Source organism: Pseudonaja textilis, chromosome 3 (assembly GCF_049901715.1).
Source record: "Pseudonaja textilis isolate UNSWEBS1 chromosome 3, rPseTex1.2, whole genome shotgun sequence".
Classification (NCBI taxonomy): Eukaryota; Metazoa; Chordata; class Lepidosauria; order Squamata; family Elapidae; genus Pseudonaja; species Pseudonaja textilis.
In genome coordinates this window covers 196,381,213-196,408,071 of record NC_141992.1, presented here as the reverse complement: position 1 = coordinate 196,408,071, position 26,859 = coordinate 196,381,213, and the positions used below count along the sequence as shown (strand labels likewise).

Below are 26,859 nucleotides of genomic sequence, written 5' to 3'. Positions count from 1 at the left end.
ATTTAAGAAATGTTTCTGTCTTTGTTTCCATAACAAAGTTTTGGAATATTCTCAAGGCTGTCTTCCTGGTACCTTACAAAGAGGTTTAATTGTGATTTAATACCTGTCGTTGGTGGACAGATTGGAACCGTGTCACAGATTTCGACCGTTTCGAAAAGCGTAATTCTCCCACAAATTATCTGTATATCAAAAAACCTTCCCTGAAGAACAAGTATTTTTTTGAAATGATATTTAAACAATTGCTTAATTGTAGGCTTTGTTCAAACGATTAAAAAATAAAAAAGCAAACGGATCCTATTTGTGGATCAAAAAAAAAAAAGAGAACATGATCCTGATTGAAAATAAATAGACTCACCCATTCGTAATCGTGTTTCATAAATGTGCAAGCTATACAGAATGAAGGTTAGGATAGATCAGGGATCTTCAAACTTGACAGCTTTAAGACTTGTGGACTTCAACTCCCAGAATTCCTCCTCCAGTCATGTTAGTTCAGGAATCCTGGGAGTTGAAGTCCACAAATGTTAAACTTGCCAAGTTTGAAGACCCTTGGGATAGATCTATGCAAAAACCCACCAACAGTTCTCTACATCCATGTGGTTGAAATGTTTGTAGCAATCAGAAATGAGATCCAGTGAAAAATGATTGAATTCCTTGGGATAGCAAGAGCAATAGCACTTAGACTTATATATCTCTTTACGGTGATTTACAACCCTCTCTAAGCTGTTTACAGAGTCAGCATATTTGCTCCCAACAATCTGGGTCCTCATTTTACCCACCTCAGAAGGATGAAAGGCTGAGTCAACCTTGAGCCTGGTGGGATTTGAACTGTCAAATTGCAGGCAGCCGATAGTCAGCAGAAGTGGCCTAGAGTACAGCACTCTAACCACTGTGCCCCTAAGGATCTTTATAGGATAGGTTGGTTGTATGACAGCAGTTCCTTGATTTTTTTTCTGTTGCTTGATTACGGTTTTCTCTTTCGTGCTTTGATCCCAACTTACAACGTGGAAAGATTTTTCCAGCAAGTCAACCATTCCCAGAAGGTGTAGCTATGGAAACTGTACACCGAGATTGGCCAAACTTGGCAACTTTAAAACTTGTGGACTTCAACTCCCAGAATTCCCCATCCAGCCATGAAATTGAAGTCCACAAGTAGGCAAGGTTGGACATTCTTATGGTGTACAGTAGGTGTGATCTTACTAAGGCTTTATAGAGTGGTATTAGTACCTCCCTTGACCTTGATTGTATCCCTCTGTTAATGCAATTTAGGATTGTGTTGGCTTTTTTGGTTGTCACTGCACACAGTTAACTCATATTTAACTGGCTGTTTAGTAAGACTCCAAGATCCCTCTCCCAGTTACTGCTTCTCAACTCTTGCTAAAAACTTCTTTTAACTAGAGATTCTGGATCAAAACAAGCAACCTTCTGCATTCAAGTCATGTCTCCTGTTAATAGGCTATAATAATGCCTGCAAATCTCAGCTATTTTCAATTCCAAAACTTCAAAAGACATTTCAAGCGATCCTCCCCAAGATTGTGAGATCTTGAGCAGAACTATTGGGCCCCTCAGGATACAAGGATGCCTTCACACATCTCATGCCACTTTGTTACCGAATTAATAAAATTTTCTCACTTTCAGTCATAGATGGAATAACAACAAATTATTTCTCCCAAACCGCTAAGTTTTCCTAGGGGTTGTTTACACCCAGGAAAACCCTTACCTCAAATGCACAACTTCACCAAAGTTAAAAAGTAATTTGTGAATGAAGGCGAATCTACGCCTCCCAGGGTAATGTTGTGGTATCCAATCTGGGTCAGTCACTGGGAACCAGAGGTTGTGTCTTCCAAACTTTTGGGGCCCATCCTTAGGGAATTTCTCTCTAGCAGAGTGTGTGTGCTTTGGGCTATTCTGTGTATGGTATTTATAGGGTGCCTGGTTGTGTGTGTGTGGCTTTTGAGTTGTTGGTTAGGGTGTTGACCACTGGCTATTTAAGTCGTTGGCTGTTGTTTCCTTGTGGTGCCAAGCGCTCGCTTCTTGATAAACTACTAAGATTGTTGGGCAAGCAGATACAAAAACAGCCAGGAAAGTGATTGAAACCTGGGAAACAGGCCCCTCATCAGTAAGTAATGCTGATTTGCCCCCAGTTTATCAGGAGTTTAGGAGGTTGAGCGCTTGGCGGCACAAGGAAACAACAGCCAATGACTTAATAACTAGCTACCTTGATGCTGTCACATGCTAGAAATCAGTGTAGAATCCCTATGTAGCCGCAAGAGAACTATGTCTATCCTCCCTTAAATTCTATTGTTATAGTTGTTGAAGTTGTGTCCGACCCATTGTGACCCCATGGACAACATTTCTCTAGGCCTTCCTGTCCTCTACCATCTTCTGGAGTCCATTTAAGCTCATGCCTACTGCTTCCGTGACTCCATTCAGCCCCCTCGTTCTCTGTCATCCTTTTCTTCTTTTGCCCTCAGTCATTCCCAGTATTAGGCTCTTCTCCAGTGAATTCTTCCTTCTCATCAGGTGGCCAAAGTCTTTGAGTTTCATCTTCAGGATCTGGCCTTCTAAAGAACAGCCAAGGTTAATTTCCTCTAGGACTGACCGGTTGGATCGCCTTGCGGTCCAAGGGACTCGCAAGAGTCTTCCCCAACACAAATTCTGTTGAGGCCTATCTAAATCCTAGCAGGTGCTAACCATTAGTTGAGAAGATTCCTGCGCAGAGGCTGCTTATCAATAAATCAGTTTAATTGGACCTTCATGTATGGACACAATCTTTTGTGCCTGAAAGATGAGGTCACGTGTCTCAAGATTTTATTGTGCAATAGGAGTTCCGGTTTGCAGCGCTTTGGGGAAGGCAGGAATCCGCGACTGTGCGTGGTTTCTGCCTGCGCTCGCTGCCCGAATGCTCCGAGCCATCCGGCTTCGGGGCTAGCCACCTCCGTAGAAGGTGGCGAAGACAGAGGGGACCTTGCAGGGTTGAGAGATATTGCACCTCTCTTCCCTAGCTGGCTAAACCCCCTTTTCCGAAGGCAGCTGAGCAGCGTTCAGAAATGCCCACCACATAGAAGAGCTCAGCCGGAAAAAGAAATTGCAGGAGGAGCTGTGAAGAAGTGTTTTTTGCTGACTGGGATAAAGTAACAAAAGTACCCTGGAACTTAACATTTGCTAAAGATACATCGTTTCCAGAGCTTTACAAGCGGCAAATGGAAATTAAAAGGAAAAGGTTTTTTTTTTTTTCACTCTCCTTCCTAACGTGACAATGAATGGAACTGCAAGAGAAATTGGAAAACCCGCATTGGAGGTAATTAAATGCTAAAGGGACAAGGATTTCTGAATACTTAAAAAAAAAAAACTTTTTTGCTGTAAGTGGGAAGGGAGAGGAAAATAAAATTGGAGCAGAATTTGAAAATAAGGAGGAGATTGCCTAGAATTCTAAAGAGCTATTAAATATTAATAAGACTTCTAAAAGATATACCTTAATTGGAACTTTGTAACTAAATAGTAACCCCAGAAAGAGAAACGGAAGAAAGACAAAAGTACTAAAAGAAACAGCTTATTTGGATTGTTTGGTGACTTTGGAATTTTTGGGAATTATTTTTGATTAAAAGCACTTGGGTGGTTATCTTGGAAAAACTTTTTCTCTCTACAACGGCATCACTTGTGGATGAATTGAAAATTGAATACCAAAAATACAAAAAGAAGAACAAAAAGAGAAAGAGTCTTTGGATACTCTTTTTCAATTTCTAGAAATGGCAGTTTGTACTTATGAATGACTGCGCAGCAGGATGACTGGGGTAAAGAAGAAGCCATCTTTGATGAACAAGTGACTCTATTTGGGGAAGGAAAGGAAAAAGAGAAAAAGAAAAAGGGGACTTTAAGATTTGAAAAAACAACCAAAAAAGAGAAAAATAAGGTGAAAAGTGGATATAATGTTAGAAAACAACAGAAAGGGGGAAAGCAGAAGAGGAAAGGGAGGTGGAGAGACAAGGGGGTAAAAAGGGCAAGGAGAAGAATAAGCAAGGGAGAAAGAAAAGGATAAAAAGCCTCAATGGTGGGGAGCAAGATGTAAAGAAACAAAATTCTTTTAGAGACAATGGGTAAATTTAATTGAAAAAGGGATTCTGTAAAGGTACATAAGATTGTATTTTTATATTTGTATTTAGAAATAATGTTAAAAAAATTGGAAACAACATGTAACCCAAAATGGGATAGAACATTTAGTGTAATTCAATGAAATCTTTGTGAAGAAAAAGAAGGTAATGAAATAAATGAGAGAATTGAAGTAGGAGAAATTTTAATGATATAATTATTTAAAATATGTGATGTGGGGGGGAAATAACTATGGAAAGTATAAGTGTTCCCATAAAAGTATGATATTTAATTGAAAAGTAACGTTTAAGATATAAGTGAATATTAATATTTATGATTAGATTTGTATTGGCATTGATAGTTGTTTTAACTATAACATATACCTATAAATTTTTTCTTTTCTTTTTGTTTGTTTTTCTTATGAAATACATTGTGTGATTTTAGAATGTACTAAACAGAATCGCAATGCAAGTTATGTATTATATTAAGTATTATAAATTTAGGGGAAAGAGTTAAAGGCGTCATACTCCAATCAGTGTACAGGATAAGTTTTGTTTAAAGAGAAAAGATAAATGGATAGCTGGAAACAGAACAGACAAAGAATAATAAGTATTATGATTTGAACTGAGATGAGATAAATAAAATAAAATTAAGAAAGTTAAAAGAGGGGAGAAGATATATAGAAAATTGAAAATGGTAATAAGATATGGAATGGTATATAAAATGAATATGAATTTGAATTTGTGTCTGTACGAAGAGTTGCAACCTGGGATCAAGCAGCTTTCAGAAAAGGTATTTTATGTTTTTATGTTTCGTTTGTTTGTGTATTGTCTTTGAAAATCAATAAAATTGTTTAAAAAAAAGATTTTATTGTGCAATACAGAGGTGCAAACATTGTGTGATAATATCATCATATGCTTGACTCGTTTGAATGGTGTTGCTCAAGAAGGTTCCTGCATATTCCTTGGACAGGCAAAGCAACTAACAAGCAAATACTGGAACGCACAATACCAGAAGGCAAAAAAAAATAAATCACAAAACTGCATCTCACTTATTTTGGCCATGTCTAGTGGGGGAATTCAGTGGACAAAGCAATTGTGTTGGGAAGAGTTAGCAGTAAATGGAAACCAGGCCACCCCAAAACAAGGTGGCTGGACACCATCAAAGCTAACACCAGCCAAAGCAAAGAATAACTCAAAGAAGCAGTGCAAGATGACTGAATGGATAACATCATCGTCTTCTGCATGATGGCACGCACACACACAAGCCCACACAGAAACAACTTTGCCCTCCCATAAAGTCCTACACTTAGGCAAGAAAAACCAAAAGGACACATATAGACTGGGTGAAACCAAGCTCAATAGCAGTAACTGTGAGAGGGATCTTGGAGTCTTAGTGGACAACCAATTAAATAGGAGTCAAAAGTGTGCGGTGGTTGGACTAGAAGACCTTCAAAGTTCCTTCCAACTCTTTTATTCTGTAAGATAGTTTTCACAAAGACTTTAGAATTCCCTTCCTGGTGTGAGAAAAATTGGATGGTTTGGCTATATTTCTGCACTGTCACTCATCCGGGCTACTGCCTGGATTCTTTCTGCTAAACAACTCAAAATCCCATGTGGTTTGGCTGTCTTTTTCTCTCTTTCCTTCCTGAAAATTGATCCTAATGTACGGTTCCCGTTGGGTTATTCCCACTTACGAGCCCACGTTGAATGAAGCAATAATTCAGCGTAACGAATATTGTAAATAAGGGCAAAACGCCAGCAGCTCTCTTCTGGGCAATCGCTCTTCCTTCCCAAAATTGATGCCAGGGGGACAATTTTGCTCATTGGTTCTCGACGTTTATCATCGTGTTGCACATCGCTTGGACGGTTGAGAGAGCAAGCCAGACTCCAGCGATCGATTCTCCAGGCCTTCAGGGGGATTGGCCAGATTTAGCCCGCTGGCAAAATCCCTGGCCGACGTCAGCCTACCGATGCTAGCTTTTGCTCTATCCCCCACTAAGCCAAGAAAAAAAAAAAGAAAAAGTATTGCTCTCTGGTTGCAAATAGCATTTTTTAGCATCTCACATCCTTTCCAAGTGTCCGTCACAGACTTGAATGCTGGGTCCCACCTGACAATATGAAAACTAAGGGTGTGACACTTAGGTAAGAAAAACCAAATGCAGTAGGTGCTACCTGGCTCAATAGTAGTAACTGCAAGAGGGATCTTGGAATCCTAATGGACAATCACTGAAATATGAGCCAGGCGTGTGCTACAGCTACCAAACAAGCCAACAGAATTCTATTAAGAGAAGGATAGAATCAAGATTCGGTGAAGTGTTAATACTACTTTATAATGCCTTGGTAAGACCACACTTTGAATACTACATCCAGTTTTGGTCGCCATGATATAAAAAAGATGGTGAGTTTGGAAAGGGTGCAGAGAAGAGCAACAAAGATGATTAAGGGACTAGAGGATAAAACATACAAAGAATGGTTGCAAGAATTGGGTTACATCTAGTCTAATGAAGAGAAGGACTAGGGGTGACATGATAGCAGTGTCCCAATATTTGAGGGGCTGCCCCAAAGAAGATGGGTCAACCTATTCTCCAAAGCACCAGAAAGCAGGATAAGAAACAATGGGTGGAAACTAATCGAGGAGAGAAGCAACCTAGAACTAAGGAGAAATATCCTCAGAGTTAGAACAATTAAGCAGTGGAATAAATTCCCTCCAGAAATTGTGGGTGCTTCATCACTAGAGGATTTGAAGAAGAGACTGGAGAGACATTTGTCTGAAATGGTATAGGGTCTCCTGCTTGAGCAGGGGGTAGGACTAGAAGACCTCCAAGGTCCCTTCCAACTATGTTATATCCATCCATCTCTTTTATACCCTGCACTATCTTTGTCAAACTAGCTGTTGTGGCCTGTTGGCCGCCAGCCCCTCCAGCAAGCAAATCAGAGGAGGAGGAGGAGAAGGCATGGGAGTCAGGGTCAGCCTGAGGGAAACCTGGGAACTCCGAGCGGGGAGAGGGAATGGAGCTGGCAGAGAGAAAGAGGCAGAGCCTGGGCTGTCCATCAGCCCTCAGATGGAGAGTCAACAGCCCCCAGGTCTGGCGGTGGCTGAAAAGGAAGAGCAGAAACAGCTAGGTCCAATGCCTGATGCACGGATGCACAGAAGGCAGAGGAGAGAAGAGCAATGGAAATCTATGGGTTGGTCCTCGGGACGGAAGAGCCATCACTGCTAATGATGCCCGACCCTAGCTCTGGGGATAAGGGGACCTGGGTCAGCTTGCAGGATTATTATTATTTTTTTCAGAAAGACCTTAGCTTAGAGGTCACCAGCAGCTGGCAAGGATTGCATTTGTGTCACGCAATTTGGGGCAAGTGCCTCGTCTGACACGTCGGCCGCATGAATATGCGGTGTGTCGCGAGGTTGCTCTGATAGTCTGCTTTGCTGAATGAGTTGTGATTGTTGCGTGCACTTCGCAGCAGCGGGGGGACAGCGCTGCTGAATGAAACCGGGGGCTCATCGAACCGATGCTCTTGACGCCAGTCAAACGTCTCTGTGAATGTCTCTTACAGTGACACAGGCAGTGAGCAAAAAAACCCCATGATTCCGCGGTATGAAAGTTAATAAAGATGATTTGTAGCCATTGTGATTAGTCATTATTGATCAGCTTGACATCCGTAAATGTGTTTCATCCTCTTTTCCACCCAAGGAGGCCATAGGCCGATCTTGCGTCTTCGGGCAGGAAATTGTTTTGCATCTTTCACTATTCAGCTATTTTGGGAGGTGACAACTCAAGCTACTTTATTAACAGAGGAGGGAAATGCCTCTCTTTTTTACTTTCTCCACACCATGTATCTGTGCTCCTTTTATGTTCTTCCTTCCTTCCTTCCTTCCTTCTACCTTCCTGCCTTCCTTTTCCTTCATTTCTTCCCTATGTCTTCCCTTCCTCCCCTTCTATCTTTCTCTTATTTTCCTTCTTTCCTTCCTTCCTTTCTTTTCCTTCCTTCTTCACTCCCTCCCTCTCTCTCTCTCTTTCTCTTATCTTCCATCCTTCTTCTCCCACCCTTCCTCCTTTCCTCTCTCTCTTTCTTTTAACTTCCTTCCTTCCTTCCATGGAATTCATTCTTTCTTCCTTACTTTCTTTTCTCTCTCTCTCTCTCTCTCTCTCCTCCCTCCCTCCCTCCCCTTCCCCTCTCCCTCCCTCCCTCCCCCGCTCTCTTCTTACCTTGGTTCTTTCTTTCTTTCAAAGTGCAATATGTTTGTAGGAATTTACACTTTCTTTTCTGGATTCTGTTCTTAATGCTTTTACCTGGATTTCACAGTTTCACTGTTTTAAGAATTCCCGCTCAAGCTTTATTTGGAAAATTGCATTTTATACACCGGGCTTACCCAATTTCTGAAGCTTCTATCCTGACTCATCTTTACTAACCTGTGTCTATGTACCTTTTAAAACACAGCATGGGGGTGACTGAGGCAACCTTGAGGATTATCAACGTGATACCATCCACGTCCTTGTTTTCTTTGTCCAATGGACATTATCTCACATGCATAAGGGTAAACAGCAGCACAAGAGATTGCTGCATTGTATCAGTTCACATCATAGTTTCTCTATGTTGTGCTAAAACCCATGGATGCATTGGTAACATGTCATTGTAGAAACAGACATCAGCAAACTAGCGGAATGAAAACAGAAGCTAAAATAAGCTATGCAAACTCCCTTTCTGGCCTTAAAATAGATTTCCCAGGGAGTAGAACTCAGCAGCAGAATATAAGGTTTACAAGGACTAGTTTAGCAATAGACCATATGCCTTTCTTGAGCAAAATAATAATAATAATAATCAGGTTTAATTCCTCGTATCTCTGAGAATTAAGAGTATTTCCATAAACTCTGGATAAGATTAATTATCTGACATGGTCTCTCGGGATCAGGTGTTTCTAAATGTTCCAGAAGTCCAATTATGAAAAAGTAGACATATTTACTGTCTACAAAGGCCATAATTCTGTATAATTGAGAAAATTTAGGCTGTACAGAAACATGCATTAAAGCCTTGAAAGCAGCTGCAAAAGGTTATGGAGCCTCCTTGGAACTGCTGAAAGGACTGTGTTGTAGACTGGAGATCACTGAGAAGTTGGGAGCTGTGCCTACAATATAGTCCTTGCCACAAGGCCAGACAAGGAACAATGGATGGAAACTAACCAAGGAGAGAAGCAACCTGGAATTAAGGAGAAACTTCCTAACAGTGAGGACAATCAGCCAATGGAATGGAAGTTGCCTTCAGACGTTGTGGGTGCTCCAACATTTCAGTTCCATCTCAGGCATGAAAGCCAGCTAGATGACTTTGGGCCAATCACTAGGAGCTGGTGAGTTCTAGTCCTGCCTTAGGCATGAAAGCCACCTGGATGACTTTGGGCCAATCACTAGGAGCTGGTGAGTTCTAGTCCTGCCTTAGGCATGAAAGCCACCTGGATGACTTTGGGCCAATCACCAGGAGCTGGTGAGTTCTAGTCCTGCCTTAGGCATGAAAGCCAGCTGGATGACTTTGGGCCAATCACCAGGAGCTGGTGAGTTCTAGTCCTGCCTTAAGCATGAAAACCAGCTGGATGGCTTTGGGCCAATCACTAGGAGCTGGTGAGTTCTAGTCCTGCCTTAGGCATGAAAACCAGCTGGATGACTTTGGGCCAATCACTAGGAGCTGGTGAGTTCTAGTCCTGCCTTAGGCAAGAAAGTCAGCTGGATGACTTTGGGCCAATCACTAGGAGCTGGTGGGTTCTAGTCCTGCCTTAGGCATGAAAGCCAGCTGGATGACTTTGGGCCAATCACCAGGAGCTGTTGAGTTCTAGTCCTGCCTTAGGCATGAAAGCCAGCTGGATGACTTTGGGCCAATCACCAGGAGCTGGTGAGTTCTAGTCCTGCCTTAAGCATGAAAACCAGCTGGATGACTTTGGGCCAATCACCAAGAGCTGGTGAGTTCTAGTCCTGCCTTAAGCATGAAAACCAGCTGGATGGCTTTGGGCCAATCACCAGGAGCTGGTGAGTTCTAGTCCTGCCTTAGGCATGAAAACCAGCTGGATGACTTTGGGCCAATCACTAGGAGCTGGTGAGTTCTAGTCCTGCCTTAGGCAAGAAAGTCAGCTGGATGACTTTGGGCCAATCACTAGGAGCTGGTGGGTCCTAGTCCTGCCTTAGGCATGAAAGCCAGCTGGATGACTTTGGGCCAATCACCAGGAGCTGGTGAGTTCTAGTCCTGCCTTAAGCATGAAAACCAGCTGGATGGCTTTGGGCCAATCACCAGGAGCTGTTGAGTTCTAGTCCTGCCTTAGGCATGAAAACCAGCTGGATGACTTTGGGCCAATCACTAGGAGCTGGTGAGTTCTAGTCCTGCCTTAGGCAAGAAAGTCAGCTGGATGACTTTGGGCCAATCACTAGGAGCTGGTGGGTCCTAGTCCTGCCTTAGGCATGAAAGCCAGCTGGATGACTTTGGGCCAATCACCAGGAGCTGGTGAGTTCTAGTCCTGCCTTAAGCATGAAAACCAGCTGGATGGCTTTGGGCCAATCACCAGGAGCTGGTGAGTTCTAGTCCTGCCTTAGGCATGAAAACCAGCTGGATGACTTTGGGCCAATCACTAGGAGCTGGTGAGTTCTAGTCCTGCCTTAGGCAAGAAAGTCAGCTGGATGACTTTGGGCCAATCACTAGGAGCTGGTGGGTTCTAGTCCTGCCTTAGGCATGAAAGCCAGCTGGATGACTTTGGGCCAATCACCAGGAGCTGGTAAGTTCTAGTCCTGCCTTAGGCATGAAAGCCAGCTGGATGACTTTGGGCCAATCACCAGGAGCTGGTGAGTTCTAGTCCTGCTTTAGGCATGAAAGCCAGCTGGATGACTTTGGGCCAATCACTAGGAGCTGGTGAGTTCTAGTCCTGCCTTAGGCATGAAAGCCCGCTAGGTGTCTTTGGACCAGTCACTCACTTTCAGTCCTATTCCCCCTTATAGAGTTATTCTTGGGGGGAGGGGGGATATAGGAGATCGAAGGAACAAGAGATTTGCTTCTCACCCTGAGTCATTTATACAGATATTAAGGCCCATATAGTAAATAAATAAGTATAGATTTTGTGTTTTCCTTCCACTGAGAAATCACGCAAGGCTGTACATGCCAAATCAAGATGATCTCAGGGGAAATAACTGACAATCTCCCAGATAGTTGCTACGATTTTCTCTCTCTCCCCTCCTTCGCCCCCAGCTCCGATTTTATTTACTTTGTTATGCAATTAAAGGTATTATTCCAAACAATAACCAAGCACAATCTACAGAAAACACTCCTTGTATCTGGGCTATACATGTGTTGTGGTTCGCTGTTAGCAGGTGCGGATGGCTCAGGTCTCGGAGAGCGAGGACTCGGTTGAGGGGCCTGCGTGTGATGCATGGATGGGGCCAGGACCATCAGGGAGTGGAGTGCTGCCTTCGGAGATTGTGGGGGCTGGCAGCAGTGATGAAGAGGTCCCCGAGGAGCCTGTGCCCAGCGGGCGTGCGCGCAGGGCTGCTCGAAGAAAAAACCAGCTGTAGCAGCATGGGAAACACGAGAGTAAGGCTACAGGTTGATGGCCCCTCCCTTAAGGGATAAAAGCCAGCCCTCAGAAGTGGGATTCTTTGCAGGAAGCAAAGAAGTTCTTGTACTTCAAGTCTTGTGGTAGTTCGGACTGAGTGAGAAAAATAAGCCATCCTTCTGGCACAAATATGCTAGTTCCACTAGTGTTTCCCAAGAAAGCATCTCGGCTGCGAAATCATAGGGGAAGCCAGGGGTGGGATTCAAATTTTTTAACAACCGGTTCTGTGGGCATGGCTTAGTTGGTGGGCGTGGCTTGCTGGTCATGTGACTGAGTGGGTGTGGCCAACTCAACATCACTCGCGTCAAGGGGTGCTTCTCCTTGCCTGGCCTCTCATGACAGTGGGGATGCTGCAGCGGTCGTAAGTGTGAAAAATGGTCCTAAGGCACTTTTTTCAGTGCCATTGTAAGTTTGAATGGTCACCAGTTTTAGACCAAAACTCAAAAAAGGGTATGTAAACTCATGTTTGAATGTCAATCTTTCTAGCTAGCCAAGAAGCCTTGCTGAATGTCACTCATCTTGGTTCCTTGTCATTAAAAGCTTCTTTCGGGCAGCTCTGCTTCGTTATTCAATTATTTCTTCAAAATGCTAACTCCAACGGGAATATTTCCTCCCAACAGCAGTGTAAAAAGCTTAAAACAACCCTTCTCCTTTAAGAAAGTACCAGCAAAGGAAAAAACCTCCTTTGGAAACAGTAAATCTAGGCGTACTGCCAAAAATGTAAGACGGGTGGGACGAAAAAAAAGGAAATTCCAAACAACCGGTTCTTCAAACTGCTCAGAAAGTTAACAACCGGTTCTAGCGAATAGGTTAGAACCACCCCTGGTTGAATATTGATCACATGACCACAGGGACGCTGCAGTGGTCATAAGCACGAGAAACAGTCATAAGTTCCTTTTTTAGTGCTGTTGTAACTTCTGCCACTCAACAGACTGTTGTACGTTGAGGACTGCCTGCATATGACACTTTTATTTATAGAAAAGAATATTTGGAATTCAGGGTTGAACTGTGACGTTTTGATGACATTACCTAGTTTTGGTAATGAAATGTCTATGAGAAAACAACCAAGTTTAGAGAGTCTATGAAGATTCTCAATCATCCAGGTCTTTTTTGTCTAAAAGGCGTTCCTCCCCACCAAGAGGCAACTGGACTTTTTTCTTTCTTTTTTCTTTTGAAGACGTTTCGCTTCTCCTCCAAGAAGCTTCTTCAGTTCTGATTGGATGGTGGGGAATGGAAGGATTGATACTCCTTGTAGACAGCTGGTCATTTGCATCCTTTTAGCGAGTCGTTGAGGCCACCTGGAGACTTATCTGTGTCCTCAAGATCTCCTGAGTAGCGCAATTGGTTCCTGTTGCCTGCAATTTTTTGGAAATCCATGGGAGTGGGAGTTGGAATGGTTTTCCAAAAATTGCAGACTACACGAACCATTTGCACTATTCAGGTGACCCTGAGGACATCGATAAACCTCCAAGTGGCCTCAAGGACTCTCTAAAAGGAGGCAAATGACCAGCTGTCTGCAAGGCATAGTATACATCCTTCCATTCCCCAGTCAGAGCTGAAGAAGCTTCTCAGATGAGAAGCGAAATGTCTTCAAAGAAAAAACCAGAAAGTCTTTCAGGCACATTTCAGGCAAGCTTAGAGAGAACCAAGGACCTCACAAACTCTTATTTGAACAGCCTATTTGTCTAGTACATAAAACCTATGTAAAATCTGACTTAATACTCCTGGTCCTTGCAAAAAAAATATCTCATCCATCGCTGGACTTATTTTTAATTGGAAAAGCCAAGAATTCCTACTTCTTCATAGAAATGCTTGCATTGCTCATTGAACTATGACCTTTCTGAAACTCAGTGTGTGGAGAGAGTGGTGGTGAAGTTGTAGCATATGGTTTCTGAGAGGCTGAATGATTGCAGGAGCTGCCAGCTCTCCTGATTGCTGTCAAAAGACTGTAAGTTGGAGAAAGGATGATTACAGCTCAAGACTTGTTCTCTTTATTGCTCGGTTTGTAGTGGTCTCGTATGTATGCCAACTGCTTGGATAAGGACTCTTCAAATGTCAGTTGCTCCACTCTGCACAGAATACATCTCTTCCAAAGGGTTGTCAGAAGGCAACAAAGGGGGGTGTTTGTAGCTCAGGGTTGAACTGTGGGAGCCTTGGTCCTCACTGAACTTGGTTGTTTTCTTGCAGGCGCTTCATTACCCAGCTAGGTAATGTCATCAGTGCTAGAAGGGAGTGGGGTTTGGGAGGAGGAGGAGGAAGGACTGTGAGGTCCTTGGTGCCCTCTGAGCTTGGTTGCTTTCATGCAGGTGTTTCATTGACCAACTAGGTAACATCATCAGTGCTAGAAGGGAGTGAAATTTGTGGAAAGGAGGAGGAGGAAGGACAATGGGGTCCTTGCTGCTCTCTGACCTTGGTTGTTTTCATGCAGATGTTTCATTACTCAACTAGATAACATCATCAGTGCCAGAAGAAAGCAAGGTTTGAGAAGAAGAGGAGTAGTAGAAGGGACTGTGAGGTCCTTGGTACCCTCCGAGCTTGGTTGCTTTCATGCAGGTGTTTCATTGACCAACTAGGTAACATCATCAGTGCTAGAAGGGAGTGAAATTTGTGGAAAGGAGGAGGAGGAAGGAGGGTCCTTGCTGCTCTCTGAGCTTGGTTGTTTTCATGCAGATGTTTCATTACTCAACTAGATAACATCATCAGTGCCAGAAGAGAGCAGGGTTTGAGAAGAAGAGGAGTAGTAGATGGGACTATAAGGTCCTTGGTGCTCTCTGAGCTTGGTTGTTTTCATGCAGATGTTTTTGGGGTTTAGGGAAGAAACCACAGAGTCAGGTAGAGTATTCCAGACATTTGACCACTCTGTTGCTGAAGTCGTATTTCCTGCAATCAAGTTCGGTGCGATTAACCTTGAGTTTGTATCTATTGTTTGCTCTTGTATTGTTATGGTTGAAACTGAAGTATTCATTGACTGGTAGGACATTGCAATGTATGCTTTTATATACTAAAATTTATGATTTTATATGCTTAGATCGGACTGAAGGCAGTGTAGTTCTAGATTTTCTAGGTCTAGAATTTCGAGTCTGGTGGCATAAGGTATTCTGCAATGAGTAGAAGAGTGGAGAACTCTTCTTGTGAAATATTTCTGGACTTTCTCAACTATGTTAATATCAGATACGTAATGCGGGTTCCAGACTGATGAGCTTCTTGCTGGTCCTCTTTGCTCCAAGTACCCCCGGACCATCCCAGGGTGCCCAACGGAAAGGGAGGGGGGAGCAATGCGGCAGCTTGCAAACCAAAACAGCATTCCATAAATATTTTCAAAGATAGTAACTAGGTGACTGAGATTTTCTGCCATGCAAAATTCTAACTGGAGAGCATGATTGAGGACTCTTGGCTATGGATGTGTCCCATTGGAGAATATGAATTACGATACACCCGGGGGTGGAGGGAAAACCAGGGTCAAGGGCAACAATGAATGATGCGTCTCAGAGTCGGCTACACCCAGGCAATGCCAGACCTTTTAACTCCCAATAAATCCTTTTGAAGTTTTAGAAGTTTGGCTCGAGACTCATGACTTAAATGGGGTTAAGTGCTGGAATCCTGACAGTGATTAGATAATGGGAGAGTTGATCTCCAAGCTGAGACAGCTCCAAATGAGGCCACCATGGAATGAAAGTATCTAAGCCTCCTGGTACTTTGGTGGCCTCTCCAGGATCACAATCTTACAAAGACGAACCTAGATTCTAATGCGTTTCTCATCCTCCTTAGGTCAGAGCACTAGTTTCAAATCCTCTTTCCCTAATCTCTCATTTGGACAGTCCTCACAAAGTTCTCCTCTTTTACATATTTATGCACGCATGAAATGTAATATCGGCTTCCCTAATTGCAATCCCAAATCTGATGAAGACTCATAGGCATCTTCTGAATTCGCTCTGGCTTTTATTGTATTCCTTCAGCATTATGCAGCCCGTAGATCCTCATGGCACCCTCGGTAGAAGGCTTTATCCTATCAGAGCCCTGCTGTAACAGAGTCTCCTCCTTCCCTCTTTGCTCATTAGCATATGTCCATCACTCTCATCTCTTAAGCAGTGGGTGGGGGGAGGCTTATTGCAAACGAGCGGCAGCTGCCAAAAAAGCCAACCCAGTTATAGGCTCCATAAACAGAGGAATAGAATCAAGATCACGTGAAGAGTTAATACCACTTTATAAAGGCCTTGGTAAGGCCACACTTGGAGTCCTGGATCCAATTTTGGTCACCACAATGTAAAAGTAGATGTTGAAGCTCTAGAAAGAGTGCAGGGAAGAGCAACCAAGATGATTAGGGGACTGGAGGCTCAAACATATTAAGAACAGTTGCTGGAACTGGGTATGTCTAGTTTGATGAAAAGAGATACTAGGGGTAACATGATAGCAGTCTTCCAATATCTCAGGGGTTGCCCCAAAGAAGAGGGAGTCAAGCTATTCTCCAAAGCACCAGAAAGCAAAACAAGAAGCAACAGGTGGAAACTAATCAAGGATTGAAGCAACCTAAAACTAAGGAGAAATTTCCTAACAGGGAGAACAACGCACCAGTGGAACAGCTTCGCCTCGAGAAATTGTGGTTGCTCCATCACTGGAGGCTTTCAAGAAGAGACTGAACAGCCTCTTGTCTGAAATGTCATAGGGTCTCCTGCTTGAGCAGAGGGTTGAACTAGAACAGAGGTCTGCAACCCTTGTCCTTGGACTGGCATTGGTCTGTGATATGCCAGGAACAGGGCCGTGGCAAGCAAGACCCCAGGAGGAGGAGAGGAAGAGGAAGAAGAAGAAGAAGAAGAAGAAGAAGAAGAAGAAGAAGAAGAAGAAGAAGAAGAAGAAGAAGAAGAAGAAGAAGAAGAAGAAGAAGAAGAGGAGGAGGAGGAGGAGGAGGAGGAGGAGGAGGAGGAGGAGGAGGAGGAGGAGGAGGAGGAGGAGGAGGAGGAGGAGGAGGAGGAGGAAAGAAGAAGAAGAAGAGGAGGAGGAGGAGGAGAAGGAGAAGGAGGAGAAGAAGAAGAAGAAGAAGAAGAAGAAGAAGAAGAAGAAGAAGAAGAAGAAGAAGAAGAAGAAGAAGAAGAAGAAGAAGAAGAAGAAGAAGAAGAAGAAGAAGAAGAAGAAGAGGAAGAGGAGGAGGAGGGAGGAGGAGGAGGAGGAGGAGGAGGAGGAGGAGGAGGAGGAGGAGGAGGAAAAGAAGAAGAAGAAGAAGAAGAAGAAGAAGAAGAAGAAGAAGAAGAAGAAGAAGAAGAAGAAGAAGAAGAAGAAGAAGAAGAGGAGGAGGAGGGGAGGAGGAGGAGGAGGAGGAGGAGGAGGAGGAGGAGGAGGAGGAGGAGAAGAAGAAGAAGAAGAAGAAGAAGAAGAAGAAGAAGAAGAAGAAGAAGAAGAAGAAGAAGAAGAAGAAGTCCAGCTTTATCTTTGAATTTATTTCTAGGTTACACCGTCTTTCCACTTCTTATATAACCGAGCAGAGGGACGGTATTATTTTTAATAGGAAACTTTAAGGGATTCCCTTGGTGAAATGACTTCTGGATGATGGGAGACAATGAATCTGTTCTGATGTGACAATGGTGAATCTACCTTGCTGGCATCTTCAGAGAAATCGAGCTTGCCCATGGTTGTCACATTCTCAACCGTTGTCTGTCTTCAGCGGGGTAATATTCCCACAATGGCTCAATGCCATTCAGAGAACAGCTAATCTCCCTTCTCTTTTTGCCTGTTAGACATTTTGATTGCCTTGCTAATAATTCTGGGGAAGGGAACTCGCCTAGCAAATGCTGACTGCCCCCCCCTTTTTTTTTCACCCAGATATTCCTTTCAGATTCTTAATTCTGTTGAATGCGGGTTGCACAGTGGAGCTGCCCCAGAAGAAGGCATTTTGTTAAAGCGATGTCCGCTTATTGCTGGCAGCACCGCAATGTTCTAGGGCGGTGCTCAGCAGATAGAGGTATACCCTGGAGACTGGAGGCCTTTCCTCCAGAGGCCAAATCGGAGCCTTCTGACATTCTAGAAAGAGGTTTTGGATTTGTAAAATTGATGTTCCCCACCTTTGAGGTAGACCAGACTTGGAAACGATAGTTATGAATGTAAAAATTATTTTTATTATAGTTATAATGAATCTTCCAAATCTGAATGTCCTCCCTTCCTTCTTTCCTCCCTTCCTCCCTCCCTTCCTCATTCCTTCCTTCCTTTTTTCCTTCCTCCCTCCCTCCTTCCTTGCTCCTTCCTTGCTCCTTCCTTCTTTCCCCCCTCCCTCCCTTCCTCATTCCTCCCTTTCTTCCTCCCTCCCTCCCTCCTTCCTTACTTGCTCCTTCCTTCTTTCCTCCCTTCCTTTCTTCCTCCCTCCCTTCCTGTTTCCTTCCTTCCTTGCTTGCTCCTTCCTTCCTTCTTTCCTCCCTCCCTCCCTGCTTCCTTTCTTTCTCCCTTCCTCTGTTTCTCCCTTCCTCCTTCCGTCTGATACTGCTTCATATTGAGACTCTACTGTTAGGCCCCAAGAAACAAAGAGTGACCATGGAGTAACTTCTAAGTACATTCTTTATTCTTGTTCACCTACAGACAGAATCTTACCAGGTTAAAGCAACTATCTCGTAACTATAGATATAGTTTTTGAACTGCTAAGGAGGGCCAATCTTAATCCTCTTCCTGCCTTCAAGCTGCGTTATCTCTTTGCCCTCTGCAAAGTTCCTTCCTCCTGGGACTTCAGGCTACTTCCTACTATACCTACCAAGCTTCATCATTGCAAATAAATCAAGTCTTAGATAGAAAGATGACAGATAGATAGATAGATAGATAGATAGATAGATAGATAGATAGATAGATAGATGATAGATCGATGGATGGATGGATTTTTGGATGGATGAATGGGTGGATAGATAGATAGATAGATAGATAGATAGATAGATAGATAGATAGATAGATAGATAGATAGATAGATAGATAGATAGATAGATAGATAGATAGATGGATAGATGAATGGGTGGATAGATAGATAGATAGATAGATAGATAGATAGATAGATAGATAGATAGATAGATAGATAGATAGATAGATAGATAGATAGATAGATAGATATAATAGATAGATAGATAGATAGATAGATAGATAGATAGATAGATAGATAGATAGATAATACATACATGCATACCTAGATAGATAGATAGATAGATAGATAGATAGATAGATAGATAGATATAGATGATAGATAGATAGATAGATAGATAGATAGATAGATAGATAGATAGATAGATGATAGATAGATAGATAGATAGATAGATAGATAGATAGATAGATAGATACGTAGATACATAGATAGGATAGAGACATAGATAGAGACATAGATACTCTGGGGATAAAAGGCAGGAGGCGGAAATGAATAGGTGTGATAGACAACTACTTGTCTCCCCTTTGGTCCGCCACTGATAGCCTGCACTTCAGAATCCTGTCTGAAAATTATGTAGCCTGCTGTGAGAGAGCGGTTTCTGGCGCTCCTAATAAAGGGAGTGTTTTGTTAACTACAAAGGGCTTGTCATGTTTGGGAGCTGGGTCAGAACACTGAAAAGCGGTCGTAAGTCACTTTTTTCAGTGCCGTTGTAAACTTGGAACGGTCACTAAATCAACCGTTGTAAGTTGGGGATTACCTCTATTGTGATCCGTGTTTTCAGCACTGATTTTTATTTTTATTTTCAGATGCCTCTCAGACAGGTGAGGAGCACAGGCCAGAAGATGGAAGAAAGAAAGAAAGAAAGGAAGACATTTCAGACTGGAGAAGGTTTCGGAGCTGACGTGTGGGACAATATTCTTTTGGTGCCCCTTTTTTTTTCTTTTTCTTTTTTTTGGACATATATGGTTACCTCTGCAAGAACACATCCCTAATAAACATTCAAGAGCTTCAGAGAGCAAATAAAGTAATCTTCAGCAAAGGAAACATGGAAATGCTGTCATTTGTGTAGCGAATATCCCTCATTTTACAGTAGCCTGGAAATGCATTTATAAAATCCCTCTTGGAATTATTTTAGGAAATGGAACCTCGTTTGCACTGATGAGAAGCAAACGTTCCCCATCTCGGCAATCGGTTTTTAAAATCATCAAATTTTAAAACCGGCACCTCCAAGTTAGCTTACTTTAGTACATGATTGTTATCTCCAGCGACCAGCTGAGTCTTATTTGCTTGATTTCGTTCTTTGAACCACCCAGCTTTAGCTGTTTGCTTAAAAGATAAATCAGAGGCAGCAAAATAATAAAACCCAATTTTGTTTGTGTTGTCTTGCAGATTTTCTTTTGTGTATGCATCCTTCCTCAAAGCCCACTTTTTTAGCCCTTCGTGAAATGGTCAATTCGTCCTTTTATATCATTCTGAATGTTTCATCAAAGGAAGGAAGGAAGGAAGGAAGGAAGGAAGGAAGGAAGGAAGGAAGGAAGGAAGGAAGGAAGGAAGGAGATACAAAGAAAGAAGGAAAGAAAGAAAGAAAGAAAAGAGATAGAAAGAAAGAAAGAAAGAAAGAAAGAAAGAAAGAAAGAAAGAAAGAAAGAAAGAAAGAGAAAGAAAAGAGACAAAAAGAAAACAAGAAAAAGAAAGATGTGCAAAGAAAGAAAAATAAAGACAAAAAGAGCACAAAGAAAAAAGAAAGTAAAAGAAAGGGAAGGAAGGAAGATAACAGATGAAGGAATGGGAGGAAGGAAGATAACAAATAGAAGAATGGGAGGGAGGGAGGGAGGGGGGAGGGAGGGAAGGAAGGAAGGAAGGAAGGAGATACAAAGAAAAAGGAAAGAAAGAAAGAAAAGAGATAGAAAGAAAGAGAAAGAAAGGAGACAAAAAGAAAACAAGAAAAAGAAAGATGTGCAAAGAAAGAAAAATAAAGACAAAAAGAGCACAAAGAAAAAAGAAAGTAAAAGAAAGGGAAGGAAGGAAGATAACAGATGAAGGAATGGGAGGAAGGAAGATAACAAATAGAAGAATGGGAGGGAGGGAGGGAGGGAAGGAAGGAAGGAAGGAGATACAAAGAAAAAAGGAAAGAAAGAAAGAAAAGAGATAGAAAGAAAGAGAAAGAAAGGAGACAAAAAGAAAACAAGAAAAAGAAAGATGTGCAAAGAAAGAAAAATAAAGACAAAAAGAGCACAAAGAAAAAAGAAAGTAAAAGAAAGGGAAGGAAGGAAGATAACAGATGAAGGAATGGGAGGAAGGAAGATAACAAATAGAAGAATGGGAGGGAGGGAGGGAGGGAGGGAAGGAAGGAAGGAAGGAAGGAAGGGAGGGAGGAAGGAAGGAATTCCTGTAAATTCTACATGTAGTTTTCTTCTTAAGTAGTGAGATGTGGCTATTACAATTTTCTCCTGGGACTATTATTATTATTTTGATTTTCCAATCTCGTCTCCGTTTCTGGACTTCCATAATAAACTGTATCCAAGGTTAAATAGAACCCAGGTTAACTCTTTATGATAAATCACGATCTAGCATAAACTGCCCTTTTGCTAAGCAATATGCGCATATTAACATACATAAGCAATTTCAAAAATTCTTTCCAGAACAGTGGTATGCTCATGATACCTCCTAGAGTATGCCATCTTCTATTCTTGAGACCTCAATCCCGTAATAATCCATTTCTATTTCCTCCCCAAGCCCCGGATTTAATGTTCCGCCATGATGGGAATTTAGCATTTTAAGTGTTTTGAAGAACTCATTGCAGGTTTATTGGGGATCGTTGGGGAAAGAACCATATGGCTGTGCATTTTGAAGTTTACAACTTTTGCTGAAACAACTGGTTCATTTTCTGCATAGCAATTTACTAATACAGAATAATAATTGGCACGACAAGATAGACTTCCCTGGTTGCTTCTCTGTGGACATTAAGCCAGGTCCTAGAGGTTCTGAAGGCAGAGATGTCAGTAACCACTGACATCGACAGCCAGCAACCACTCAAAGCTAAGAATCTCTTGAAATGTGGGGAAAGACAGGACATGAAAGCCATAGTTGAATTGTGAGTAGGAAAGAGTATCCCACTTGCACGCTGAAAGAGAAGAAGTCAATCCCCATGTCAACTAAAAAATAATTATTTGGTCTTTTTAGTTGCCAGCAGTAAGGAAATGGGGGAAATAGTGCATTCCTCAAATGCTTCAGATAATTGTTTAGGCAGCTGAAGCTGTTGGCGCGCAAGATTATTACGGGAGAGCATGATTGATGACTTTTGGCTATGGATGTGTCCCATTGGAGAATATACATCCAGGGGTTGGATGACCAGGGTCAAGGGGGAAATGAATGATCTATCTTAGTGTCGGCTGCACCCAGGTAACACCGATATGACCACTTCTAATAAATCATCATTATTATTTTTTACTCAGAGAGATGTAGCTAGAGACTTATGATTTGAATGGGGGTGGATTTGTCGGAGCCCTGACAGCCAGCCGACACTCCAAAAATTCATCATTCCGGGATACCTGACCCCTGGCCTCTTCAATTGCTTCCCGACATCTGGAATGCATAGAGAGAAAGTCAGGTTAACGTGACAGAACAAGGGGGCTGTCAGAACAAGGCCTACTGGAAGCCGCCCAGCTACAAAGAGAAACTGAGGATGTAATCACAGGTGAAGCCGAGAGGCCTGAACAAATAAAGGAAACAAAAAAAAAAACCCCACAGCTTCGGAAGGTGAGCTCCCCCAACCAAAAAAGGGAGGAAGTGGGGCCTTCCCTGGGCTCCAGAGGTTTTTCTGGGTGAAAACAGCCTCCAGAGGCTCTGTGGAGGCTGGAAATGGCCCTGTTTCCAGCCTTCTGGAGCCTCTGGGTGGCCTGCTTTTTACCCTCCCCGATTTTCCATGCGGGCCCTGCCCTTACCTGAGATCCAAAACAGGCCACATGGAGACTGCTGGGAGGGGAGGAGAATGGTGGGCAGGGCCAGCCAGTCATTGCAACTACCGATTCCACAAACCAGATGTAAAATTAACAACCGGTTCACCTGAACTAGTGCAAACCAGTCGCAGCCCAACCCTGCATCCGTCTAGATTGCAATTAGTAGAACATGAAGGATCAAAAAAGGTTAGTTGATCCAGCCAAGTAATCACTAGGGATACAGTTAGGGTCAAGGGATCAATTCCACCATTTTCGTTGCAGTCCACCACTGAACCTTCTCGAGAACTTCCTCAATCTTCCCTTTCTTCTGACGTATTAGACACCTTTCTTAGTTTTGTGTCTTCTGCAGTTGAGATGTGTCCTTCAGCTCTTGAGACCAAGTGGTGAAGCTTTTTACACATTAACATAGTTCCCACCCAAGGAGGAGATCTTACACCATTTCTGACAGTTGGCAGTCCAATCTCTTCTTGAAAGCTTCCAGTGATGAAGCTCCCACAACTTCCGAAGGCAACTTCTGTTCCATCGGTTGATTGTTCTCACTGTCAGAAAGTCTTTCCTTATTTCCAGGTTGAATCTCTCCTTGTTGAGTTTCCATCCATCATTCCTTGTCTGGCCTTCTGGTGCCTTGGAAAATAGCTTTTATGGGATATGTTTTACTACCGATATATGAAAATAGTTTTACAACAATGAGGAACTACTAAAATGTTCCTGACATCAATTGTCTCTCTCTGTCTCTGTCTCTGTCTCTGTCTCTGTCTCTCTCTCTCTCTCTCTCTCTCTGTGTGTGTGTGTGTCTCTGTCTGTCACTCTCTCTCTCTCGTAGCAAGTGCCCACTTACTTGCTCCACATATGACCACTTTTTGCAACCTTCTGACGAGCAAAGTCAATGGGGTATTCAGATTCACTTAACAACCGGGTGTGTAACTTATCTACTGCAGTGATTCACTTAACAACTGTAGCAAGAAAGATTGTAAGATAGGGCAAAGCTCACTTAGCATATGTCTTACTTAATCACAGAAATGTCAGGCTCAATTATGGTCATAAATCAAAGACTACCTGTAATCCATTTGTGGGCCTTCTCCAATACAGATGTCTACAGATTCTCAGCTCTTCCTCTTGTTGAGGATGGAAAGGACATTTGCCTTCCATGGAGGGAAGTAAGCAGTGGGGTGCCAAAAGGTTCCATCTTAGGCCCAGTACTCTTCAATATCTTCATTAACGATTTAGATGAGGGAATAGAAGGAGAACTTACCAAATTTGCAGATGATACTAAGCTGGCAGGAATAGTTAACACCCAAGAAGATAGGCTCAAGATCCAGATGGATCTTGACAGACTAGAACACTGGGCCATATTTAACAAAATGAAATTCATTGTAGAGAAAAGTAAAGTCCTACACTTAAGCAAGAAAAACCAAAAGTACACATATAGACTGGGTGAAACCAGGCTCAATAGCAGTAACTGTGAGAAGGATCTTGGAGTCTTAGTGGACAATTAGCTAAATATGAGCCAGCAGTGTGTAGCAGCAGCCAAAAAAGCTAATGCAATCCTAAATTGTATTAACAGAGGGATACAATCATGATCAAGGGAAGTACTAATATCACTCTGTAAAGCCTGAGTAAGATCACACCTAGAGTACTGCATCCAGTTTTGTTCACCAAGATGTTGAGGCTCTAGAAAAAGTACAGAAAAGAGCAACCAGGATGATTAGGGGACTGGAAGCTAAAACATACAACGAACGGTTGCAGGAACTGGGCTTGGCTAGTCTAGTAAAGAGAAGGACCAGGGGAGACATGATAGCGGTCTTCCAATATCTGAGGGGCTGTCACAGGGAGGAAGGGGTCAAGCTATTCTCCAAAGCACCTGTAGGCCAGACAAGGAATAATGGATGGAAACTGAACAAGGAGAGATTTAACCTGGAAATAAGGAGAAACTTTCTGACAGTGAGAACAATCAACCAATGGAACAGAAGTTGCCCTCGGAAGTTGTGGGAGCTTCATCAGTGGAGACTTTCAGGAAGAGATTGGACTGCCATTTGTCAGAAATGGTGTAGGGTCTCCTGCTTGGGTGGTGGGTTGGACTAGATGACCTACAAGTTCCCTTCCAACTCTGATTATCTGTTATCTGTTATCCTCTAGTCTTCTGGGACCTCGCCAGACCTTCTGTCAGATGGTGCTCCATTCAAAATCCAAGAAAGAAATACTTAGACTCCATTAATTAGAGAAAAGATATCTTTTACTGGAGGTCAAGTGGTAGCAACAAAAGAATTCTGAATCTGAGAAAATGGGCACGTAAATCACATATACAAAGTGATGGCAACGTTCCCACCCCCAATAGTTCAATTGGCTCATCCAATTAAAAGTTGCGTATAACATCATGTGGGCATCTCCAGGTGATGATGAGGCCTCTGTCCATTGACCTTGGTATATTTTGGTAAAGAGTGGCAGCTGCGCATAGCATAGGATAGAAGCCTAAGCAAGAACTACCCCGCCCCGTTCAAGTTATACAGTTCTGTTTTGTAACACCTCCAGCTCGCTTCCCATAACCATGTCCCCCCTCCTCCCCCTGTTACTTATGACAGCTGAAAGATGCAAAGCAAAGGAAGAAAATCTTGAAGGCTGACATTTAGCCCTCCTGCAAAAGAGGCGTTAGTCCTATAAAAGATAAAAATAGAAGATAACAGAAAATATACATGTAACACCATAATACTATATTTTAGGGTTTTTCAGGATATTTAGTACGAAATGCCTTGACAAGCTTAGGAGCTCTAACATTTTTCTCATTCACCCATTCAGACTGAGAAGGAGGAAAATGTTTCCAAGCAACCAAATATTGTAGTTGACCCCTTTGTTTTCAAGAATCCAAAATTTATTTCTCCAAAGGCATGGGGGTGGTGGTGGTGGATTGACCTGAGTTGGTCTCAAGTCGGAGGTATGTTCAGGTTTTATTAAACTAACATGGAAGACAGGGTGGATCCATCAGAGGGATTTAGGTAATTTCAGTTGGACTGCCACAGGGTTCACAATTCATTCAATTGGGAAAAGTCCAACATACTTAGGTCCAAGCTTTTTTTACTTTTGTGTGGTCTGCAAATATCTGGTGGATAAAAAGACCTTGTCACCAACTTGATATGGTTTTTGTGGAGTTCTCTTTTTATCTGCAAATTTTTTATGGGCTTGATGAGCATCATTTAACGCTTTACGGGTAACCGGCCAGGTAAGCTGGAGCTGTGTTATCCATTCATCTAATGACTGAATGTTAGATTTCTCCCGTGGAAGCTCAGGTATGGGTATCTTGTCCTGAAACCACTTTAAATGGAGTAAACCCAATACTACTATGTACCGAATTGTTGTATGCCATCTCAGCGAATGGCAGTCGGTCAGCCCAATCATCTTGCTGATAATTTATATAACATCTAAGGTACTGTTCCAATACCGAGTTAGTTCTCTCACAAGCCCCATTGGTTTGTGGGTGGTGGGCGGAGCTTAAGCCCTGGGCGGAGCCCAATACCTTCAGCAATTCCTTCCAAAAGTTTGAGGTAAATTGGACACCCCTGTCTGAGATTATGCATTCAGAAACCCCATGTAGATATGTAAAATAAACAGTATAGCCAACATTTTCACAGATGGGATTTTTGCACAAGGTATGAAATGTACCTGTTTGGAAAATAAATCTGTTACTACCCAAATAACTGTATTTCCCCCACTTTCAGATAATTCCACTGTAAAATCCATAGAGATTTCCTTCCATGGAGCAGTTGGTCTGGCCACAGTTTGTAGTAAGCCTGCTGGTTTACCAGGAGGCTGTTTGGCTGAGGAACAGATAGGACAGCTAGCCACATAAGTCTCAATGTCCTTTTTCAAGGTAGGCCACCAAAATTGCCTTTTAACCAAGTGTAAGGTCTTCATGAATCCAAAATGTCCAGCAGCTTTAGAGTCATGAGCTTGCTGTAATATTTGGTTTCTCAGCTTTGCTGGCACATATAATTTGGCCCATGCCAATTCATCTCTAACCGTACAGTTATTTGAGTGAGCAAGGAACCAATCATCAAATTTTAGAGCCTCTTTTAATTGTGCAGATAAATCATTTGATAAATCATTTGATAAACTTCCTTCATTTTCTGGGCTCTGGTAACACTGGAGCCGCCAACCGTTTGGTTGGGACAATAGGCCGTACCACTTCTTGGCGAGCACTATTATATTGAGGTAATCTAGATATAGCATTCGCCATGAAGTTCTTCACCCCTGGAATGTACTTCAATGAAAAATTAAAGCGTTTAAAGTACTGCATGCAGCAAACTTGCTTGGGAGACAGCTTCTGAGGTGTTTTCAAAGCCTCTACAT

At 42.6% G+C, this 26,859-nt stretch overlaps 1 protein-coding gene across 6 annotated transcripts in view; it reads left to right on the top strand.

Annotated features, from left to right (window-relative positions):
* Positions 1–19,603, top strand: part of TSNARE1 (t-SNARE domain containing 1) — a 271,228-nt gene extending 251,625 nt beyond the window's left edge. For all 6 annotated transcript variants that reach the window (XM_026715999.2, XM_087931803.1, XM_087931805.1 and 3 more), the window contains one exon: positions 19,366–19,603. Coding sequence is in view for 4 of the 6 variants with exons in the window: in XM_087931803.1 (XP_087787929.1) it covers positions 19,366–19,551 (186 nt within the window). In the remaining 2 variants the exon portion in view is untranslated. The remainder of the gene's footprint in view (positions 1–19,365) is intronic.
* The last annotated feature ends 7,256 nt before the right edge of the window (positions 19,604–26,859 follow it).